General features: G+C 41.8%; 1 protein-coding gene across 10 annotated transcripts in view; it reads right to left on the bottom strand.

The window, feature by feature from the left end:
* The window catches only part of LOC120673037 (structural maintenance of chromosomes protein 6B-like), a 51,655-nt gene extending 43,897 nt beyond the window's left edge, over window positions 1-7,758 (bottom strand). For 3 of the 10 annotated variants that reach the window (XM_039953725.1, XM_039953769.1, XM_039953733.1), the window contains exons 1-7: window positions 7,557-7,757; window positions 7,325-7,430; window positions 6,770-6,903; window positions 5,983-6,038; window positions 3,372-3,458; window positions 2,444-2,764; window positions 1,475-1,594 (exon numbers count right to left, since the gene is read on the bottom strand). In XM_039953725.1, coding sequence (XP_039809659.1) covers window positions 1,475-1,594; window positions 2,444-2,764; window positions 3,372-3,458; window positions 5,983-6,038; window positions 6,770-6,903; window positions 7,325-7,430; window positions 7,557-7,665 — 933 coding nt within the window. In that variant the 5' untranslated portion in view covers window positions 7,666-7,757. Of the gene's footprint in view, window positions 1-1,474; window positions 1,595-2,443; window positions 2,799-3,371; window positions 3,459-5,440; window positions 5,577-5,982; window positions 6,039-6,769; window positions 7,087-7,324; window positions 7,431-7,556 lie in introns of those variants that run through there. The other 7 variants (XM_039953754.1, XM_039953747.1, XM_039953761.1 and 4 more) reach the window with 5 other exon arrangements.
* Window positions 7,759-8,991: the final 1,233 nt, after the last annotated feature.

Genomic DNA, 8,991 nt, shown 5'->3' on the forward strand with positions numbered 1-8,991 from the left:
CTAGGTGGTCACTTGCGGGCCACTGATGGTGAACCCCTTGCTTATCCAACTCGCTATCGTCATCTTGTTGGCAGTCTTGTCTACCTTGGGATCACTCATCCTGACATCTCTCATGTTGTTCATATCCTTAGTTTGTCGTTGCTCCTACTCAGCTCCACTACACTCACCTTCTTCGTGTTCTTCAATATCCTCGTGGAATCATCTCTCGCCGATTGTTCTTCTCCCGCTCCAACCCTCTCCACCTTCAGTCATATTATAATGCGACCTGGGCTAGCGATCACTCTGATCGTCGTTCTCTCTACTTATTGTGTTTTCTTTGGCTCTTCCTTGATTGCCAAGTGCTTAGGCTGAGTTGAGGGCTATGGCGACTGTGACGGCTGAGGTTACCTGGCTTCGGTGGCTGCTTGAGGATTTTGGTGCGATGTCTTCCACACCAACTCCTCTTTCTTCTGACAGCACTGGTGTTGTCATCATTGCTCGTGATCCTGTCAAGCATGAACTTACCAAGCACATTGGTGTTGACGCCTCCTACATGCGATCGCAAGTGCATGATGATGTTGTGGCTCCTCGCTACGTGCCTTCGAAGTTCCAGTTAGCTGACTTCTTCACGAAGGCTCAAACGAAGGCACAACAAAGTTATTTTCTCTCCAAACTCAGTGTTGTAGATGCACCATGAGTTTGAAGGGGGGGTGTTGGATGTATATACTTTGTGTATTTACTCACTAGTGTAGGGTGCTTTCTGCACTTTGTACATCTTCGTATCTGCCCTTTGGGCATGGCAATAGATCTGAGTTGCTCATTTGAAACACTCAGCATGTTGTGTGACAGCATCAGGCAGTACCAGGAGTATGCTGCAACAGTAGTGCTAATAGAGGGGTATGGTCTAGCTAGTAGTAGTTGGTAGTGACATACTGTACTTGTGATATACGCAGCTGCAGCTCAGTTTAACAGCATCAATGTTCTTGCTGTTTCCCCTGTTCTCCATTCTACCTTGTGCCTATGTGTGAGTGAGTGAAATTGAGTGACTAATGTGGAAGCTGGGCCAACATAGAATGGGAATCAGAACAGAATCGATCAATTGAAAAGGCACTTGGGGTAATCTGGTCCTTTCCTATTACATTTGTTTGTCAAAAATACATTTTCTGAATACTTTTTATGCCCAATTGATTATATTACCCAAAGAAAGTCGCAACCAGTGGCAAACCGAGAGAACTAGAGGGGATTCAAGAGGCAATTTTGTGATTACAGATCTTTTGATGACAAATTCTAATTCAGATATTCAATTAGTTGCAAATATACAGTACACTTCTATTATGCAAATAGAAAAACATGACACGGCCCAAATAATGAGTCAGAATATTGCCATCCCGTCATGGTTATTATTTACAAGTCATCACGTATTTAGATAATTATTGTAAAACATCAGAAACAATGTATACAACAACACTGGGGGCTACTCGAGCCAATAACATACCTCATGAATATCGTGTTGCATTTTTTCCTTCATCCTCCTTACTTCTTGAGTCTTCTCCAGAAAAGATCTAACATTCTCTTTCTTCACAATTAATTCTTTACTCAGTTCCTCTATGATAGCCTAGAAGATATAACAAATGAATTCAGTTAGCAACTTATTTTAACAATTAAGACCTGCTACACCTAAATTATCAATTGAGCACACAAAATTTTATAACACGGATACAATATTCCCAGGGAGTAGGGAAAAGATATCATAATCTACTGGAACGAAAGAAACTAGAAGCATGACAGCTTTATTTCAACAACTTAGTAAATGAATAAATGATTACTTCAAACTGAGACAGAAATAACTAACTGCAGACATTTCAAATATACTCGGAAGAACTTTGGATGGCGTTTGGATTCATGGAAATGAGAGATGGGAAAGGGAAATAGATGGAAGACCAATCCAATGTTTGGTTAGAGGGTTTGGATAGGGAAATGATGAGCCCATATCCTGGTAGGTGTATCCTGATGGGGGTACAGGGTTTTGACTTGTATATGAGATTCTCATACTGAAGGAAGCCTTTATTACAAGACAGGGGTATTTAGTCAACTGTGCATCTCTTTTCCTCTTCCAGCCCTTATGCCATACATGCCAAATGTTAGAATGGGATATGTTATTATTTCCCAAACCATAACCCATATCATTTCATATTCTTTTCCCTTTCCAAGTCTATTGAAATGTCACCTTGGTGTTAATACACAGCAATATAACTAATGCTAACCAGCTGACCCAAATTTCTAAGTAGAGTACAATTGAACCAAACAGCTTTGATCAAAGTTCAATCTATTACTTGACTAGAAACTGAACAAGCCAGGCAGTTAGCTAAAAAATACATATCACGGACAAGGTAAATGTACCAAAGGATGTTGGATTGGTCCAAGAAAAAATGACACAGGATCGTTCCCGTAATAGAGCACTTACTGTATTTCGATCAATTCGTTCTTGGCATGCAGGGATACGCTCTCTGAGTTTCTCAAGCTTCTCTGTTTGTTCCCCAATCTTTTTGTCAACATCATAAACCCATGCCCAGGCCAACTTTTTCTTCAAATTCTCAATCTCATGTGCTATTTCTTCAATATGTTCCATATACTTTATTTTGTCCTGAATATCATCAAGTTCCTTCAGCACTGGCATAATCGATCTTTCCAGCTCTTCAACTATAGAGTCCGCAGCATTTAGGTTCTTTCTTATTGAACCAAGCAAGTCATTCACTTGTTGAAGAAGAGTAGCCTTGAAAAAGAACTGAAGCAAAACAGAATGTATGAACGGTAAAAACCTAAAATGAGGCCAGTTATCAGTTATGTTGGAGGAGAGTATACAGAATGAACAGGTATGGCACACTTTTGAACTCAATTTAACTGCAATGTAATGTAATAAGGCTCAGGTGCTCAAGGTCATCTAAAATGATACAGAATATTCAGAAATCTGGCCTGTCAACAAATTAGCATCATTCTCATGTAACAACAATCATTATGTAGTTCAGCAAGAATAAAAATTACGATGTAGAGGGCACTGAGAGGCACATGAATTTGCATCAACATAACAGACCCTTGAGAAGAGGCTCAGGTGCTCAAGGTCATCTAAAACGATACAGAATATTCAGAAATCTGGCCTGTCAACAAATTAGCATCTTTCTCATGTAACAACAATCACTATGTAGTTCAGCAAGAATAAAAATTTACGATGTAGAGGGCACTGAGAGGCACATGAATTTGCATCAACATAATAGACCCTTGAGAAGCACATGAATTTGGGCACAGAAGTTCCATCGCATAGATAAAATAAAAAATTATAGAAAGAGAGACGGCATATGTGATGGTATTGCTAGAAACCTAATAAATTTGATTACCTTAAACTTATCCTTGTCATTTCCTGAATGTAAAAATTCTCTGCTTTTGTCTTGACTCATAATTACGCAAGGGTTTTCAACATCAATCTGAAAAATCACAGATGCATCACGAATACTCCAGCAGAAGTGTCACAACAACAACAACAACAACATAGCATTTTTTCCCAAGCAAGTTGGGGTAGGCTAGAGATAAAACCCGAAAGAAATAAATTCAAGGTTCAGGCACATTGATAGCTAGTCTCCAAGCGCTCCTATCCAAAGCTATCTCTTTAGAGATATTTCAATCCTTAAGGTATCTCTTAACCGACTCATCCCACGTCAGTTTAGGTCTACATCTACCCCTCTTTACATTATCGACCCGCTCAAGAACCCCATTACGCACCGGCGCCTCAGGAGGCCTTCGTTGGACATGTCCAAACCATCTCAGCCGATGCTGGGTAAGTTTCTCCTCAATTGGTGCCACCCCGACCCTATCCCGAATAACTTCGTTCCGGACTCTATCCCTCCTTGTGTGCCCGCAAAACCACCGCAACATCTGCATCTCTGCTACACTCAGTTGCTGGACATGTCGCCTTTTTGTAGGCCAACATTCAGCACCGTATAACATCGCCGGACGAATTGCTGTCCTATAGAATTTGCCTTTTAGCTTTTGTGACACCCTCTTATCACAAAGGATGCCAGAAGCTTCTGCCATTTCAACCAGCCAGCTGAAATTCTATGCCTAACATCTTCATCAATGTCGCAATCCTTTTATAGCACCGATCCTAAATACCGAAAAGTATCCTTCTGGACCACCACTTGCCCATCTAGACTAACGTCTCCCCACTCATGCCTAGTCGCGCTGAAATCGCACATCATGTACTCGGTCTTGGTCCTACTAAGTCTGAACCCTTTCGACTCTAACGTGCGTCTCCACAGCTCTAACTTCCTATTAACCCCTGCCCTACTCTCGTCAACTAGCACCACATCATCAGCAAAGAGCATACACCAATGGATCTCACCTTGTATATCCCTTGTGACCTCATCCATCACTAAAGCAAATAAATAAGGGCTCAATGCTGACCCCTGGTGTAAGCCTATGTTAAATACTCCAGCAGAAGTGTATAAAGATAAAAAGATTAGATATGTATAGCATGAATGCATGAAGTAGAACTGTTTTCCCAGTTATCACATTAAAAATACTCCAGCAGAAAGGTACAAAGATTAAAAAAAAAAGATATCTATAGTGTGAATGCATGAAGTACTGTTCTTATCAAAGCATTAATAATATATGCCATGCTGTAAAGAAACTACAAATCATTTATATAGTAAAACACTTCACTTACCTACCCAGCAACCAGAAGCAAAAATGATAAATTAATGAAGACCTTGGTTAGTACCAGGGTAACTTACATGCATACGAAAGCCTTAAGGGTAGAGCAACACATTAAGGGAACTAGGGTATTAGAAGAGGGAGATGAAAAATAGATTTGAGATGATAGAACAAGAGGGGTCGAGAGCCCGAGCCACGTCCATGGCCATATCCTCTTAGTGCTTGTTTGGATACACTCATTCGGCCATTCCCCATGTTGGATTGGACCTCACTCCCCTCCAACACAATGAGAATGGTTAAAAAGGGAACAACACAATTCCTTGTGTACTGGTCAGCTGGATTGGGTGACCAGCAGATTCAGCAACCTGAGAGGATCTGCATGTACTGTGCAACAGATAGCCAAAGTTCCATATGCAATTAGCTTGAGGGCAAGCAATTCCTGGTTAGGCACAACGTGTAACATACAGGATAGGCAACAGAGGAAGGCGCAGAGGAGTCTACCAAGTTGTCACCGTAGGCGGGATGGTTATAGGCATCAACGTTTGTATGGGTGAGTTCCCGTGAGTAATGCCCCCTGACGGCAGAGGTGTGAGATAGGCTACATAGTTAGCAGTGTTTTGAATGAATGTTTTTGGGCAAGAATCTCCTCACATCAGTTAGCAATCTGAGATCACTCTCTTCTCCGTGTTCACAACCAACATCCAAAGGTGGTCACACAAAGGCAGAACCAAGAGAAAGACAAGGAGTCTTGAAGTACCATGCTTGCACATTCAAGTTAGATGGAGGAACAGAGGGAAGAACACTCGATAAATTTCCCAGTGTGGCTCGGGCAGTAGGAGCCTTGTGGTGTTTTACAGTTGTGCACCTTTCTTGTTAATGAAATGACCCACAGCTCTCCTGCATGTTTGAGAAAAAAATATGAAGGAAGTTTTCTTCTTGAATCTGCTGCTGCCAATTCAATCATACGAAGCAAGGATGTTAGAAAATTTACTGATGTCATTACTCGATTCAGTTTTTGCCCCCTTTTTTTCAAGCTGTCTGTTTTCTCAGCATATTGGAAAGATTTGGCCATTATATGAGAGAAGTGTTAGGTACAATCTGCTCCTAAATTGCTGATTAAATTTGCTTACATACCATGTTAGGATGTCTGTATGGTAGTGTGGTAATCATCGACTTAATATACACTCATATTTTGCCTACTTTGAACCAGTTACCAAGTCCATAAAAAGAATAATGAAGAAATAGCTCAAACAAACAAGAGTGTTCTATGCATACCATTCAAGCCATCAAGCAACTTACATTAAAATGCTCAATTATTTCGACAAGATCATCTTTGCGATGCGCCACCTTCCTCCCTGTTCCAGTACATGCAGACATTAACAGTTAATGTAACACAAGAATTCATGGGAAAAGTAATAAAATAAAATAAAAGAAGATATCCTATTAGTTCTATTTAGAAAATTTACCACAGTTATCAAACCCATCTAATTCATACTTACTGCAATTTCAAATTCAGGTCCAAAGCCATTGTTATGTCTATGATGCTACAGTTTCACATTTCTTGTTTGATAGGCTTTTATGTATTTATGATGAAAATGGAGGTAACACATAAAAAAACAGGGCACCTAATGCTCTGAACATGATTATATATTTATATGGTGAGATGGAAAAATGTATGCCCTCCGAACAAACATACACAGCAAGGAGCCTGTATAAAGATTCAGGAGCACGAGTTTTTTGCCTACTTGGCATTGGGACATAATGCGTGCTGAAAAGGAAAGAAATGCTGTGACAACTAAGAATGGAAAAGTTGCCACAGCCTAATATTGCAAAAGACCCTTACAAGTGTGACTGAATGAAAGGCAACAATCTAGAGAGAACTAATAATCTAAAATATCAAACAAAACCTAGATATGAGAAATCTGGCCTACTGACATTGAAAACTACAATAACATTACATTAGAGCAAATAATACAGATACTAGAACGAAAACTGCAACAGACAATTGTCAACAAGTTTTCCCAGGAAATGTCATTTACAATAGGAGGACACAACCAGCAATTGTGGAGGACAAATCTAGTATTACCATGTTGATCCTTTAAAACTGTAGAACTACTTGATTCAGTAATCCTGCGTTCCAGTATGATTACATTCCCGAATACTTCAGGCTTGAATGCATCTTCCCCGTGGTTACTAATATCAACAAGAATGGAAGCATAGCTGCAGTATGTAAGGTGAACAAATTAGAGCAGGTTACAACTGGTCACAAAAGGAGGCTCAAAACACTAAGTGAACATGGAAAAAGGAAGAATATGTATGGCAGATTCAGAAACCACTGTATGTATGAAAATCATGGAGATAAGTGTTTTCCCTTTCCAGACACAATATATTGCAAAAGCTTTGGGATTGAGGTGCATCTTTGGGATACACTAGGTGTAGGCGTTCAGCAAAATGTTTGTGGTTCTCAATTTTCGTAGGTCCACATCGACAGTCAACAGACGACAAAGTAATAGAAAGCCACGGAAAATCTGTGGCCCTAAATAAAATTGGTTTTAACTATTTCATCAGGGAACAACAAAAGATTCTGAAAATTAAATTCGGGCTAAAAGAAGGGAGGAAAGGGAAAAGGTGCGGACGCAACCTGCAGCCGGTCTTGATGAAGTCCTTGAGCGATGCGGCGCGCTGGGTATTCTTGGCGCGGCAGCCGAAGGCGACGCATAGGGCTGTGAGGATGGCACTTTTCCCGCCTGCGCCGCCGCCGCGGACGAGGAGGAGGAGGAAGAGCATCAATCGTCAGGGGGCCGGCGAGGGATGGGAAGAGAATCGAAGAGGGAGCTAGGGAGGGAGGGGGAGTTAGGGTTTGCGAGGCGTACTTCCGTTCTGGCCGGTGATGAAGTTGACGTGCTCCCCGAGCTCGATGTGGAGGCTGGAGTGGCACATGAAGTTCTCTAGCCGGATGCGGGAGATCGTCCCTGCTGCCATCGCCGGCGACCTCCCTCTCTCTCCCCGCTCGCCGTACGCCGGGGGAAGCTAAAACCGGAAAGATAGGGGGAGCCGAGGTTTTGTGGACGCTCACTAACGGCTGTTTTCAGCCGCCAACTTAATCAAAAAATTATAAAAGTTTGTATTTTTTTACATGCATCTTTATCTAATAAAATTTCTAAACCACACTTCACCTTCTAAAAAATGCAAATTATATTTTTGATCTAATATGCAAGTTGCAAATATATTTTGGCTCGATATAAAATCACAGAAAATATCAAAGCGTCGATTCAGGCTCATCGGAGCCCAAGAACCACTTCAAATCCACTCAAAGCAGGCCGAGGCCAGTATGGATCAGATAAGGGAGGCCAGGACAGCCCACAAGAAGAAGATTGGGGGCGGTTGGCACCATGGGCTGTTCGGCCGACCACCCTGGTCGGCCGACCAGGCCCGTGGGCCCCACCGCCTTAACTTCGACACGTGGCGTCTCCTCATAGGTCCCTTAGGTCGATTTGGAGAGTCTCACCCCGTGGCTCTCTGCTATAAATACAAGAGGTAGAGATTAGAACACACACCACACCATACCTCACTCACCTCTTCTCAAGTTCATCTTGCATAGTTTTTAGGCTTAGTGGAGTTTAGAAGAAGTCTATGAGTCATCGAGTCGCCGGAGTTGCTCGAGAGTTCTGGTATGAGTTCATTTCTAACTCTCTCTTGTAATATTCGGTTGTAAGTAATAGAATTAGACTATGGTTACCGATATCTACTCGAATTATATTCTGAGTTATCGGATATATGCTTCTTGATCTGGTTGCGTTATTGTTCAATGCTTGCATTGCATGATCGCCCTATGCTTGCGATGGTTAACATATCGGTCTTAGAACTCTATCAACTGCTCCAATATTCGTATGTTTGCTCTAGTGTGATGTCTGACCATTCGGAGGGTGGGGGCTCCGCGCGGGACACTAGAGTAACGCTTACTAGTGTAGGCATGGTGTTTAGATTAGCTAAGAGTTGCTGGATGTCAACTATACCCACGGTTTGTAGAGGTGGCCGGCAGGTAGTGACAGCCCTGTCCGAGGTTTAGTAATTCTCCACGTTCGGTATGGGGGTAGGAGGTGCATAAAGCCGCCGGGGTGTACGGGCTCCTCCGGTTTCTTCGATAGCGGTCTCCTTGTTGTGTAGTTTAATCTCTTACGATCTAACCATAAGATGACATAGATATAGCTAGCCTAGCACAGTTGACTCGAGCTCTAGCTTCTACCTTGCTCTCCGCCTAAAGTATCTTTTCTTTTCTTTTATTTATTTATCTAGATGGTAGTTTGT

This window comes from Panicum virgatum, chromosome 2K, assembly GCF_016808335.1.
Source record: "Panicum virgatum strain AP13 chromosome 2K, P.virgatum_v5, whole genome shotgun sequence".
Lineage (NCBI taxonomy): Eukaryota > Viridiplantae > Streptophyta > Magnoliopsida > Poales > Poaceae > Panicum > Panicum virgatum.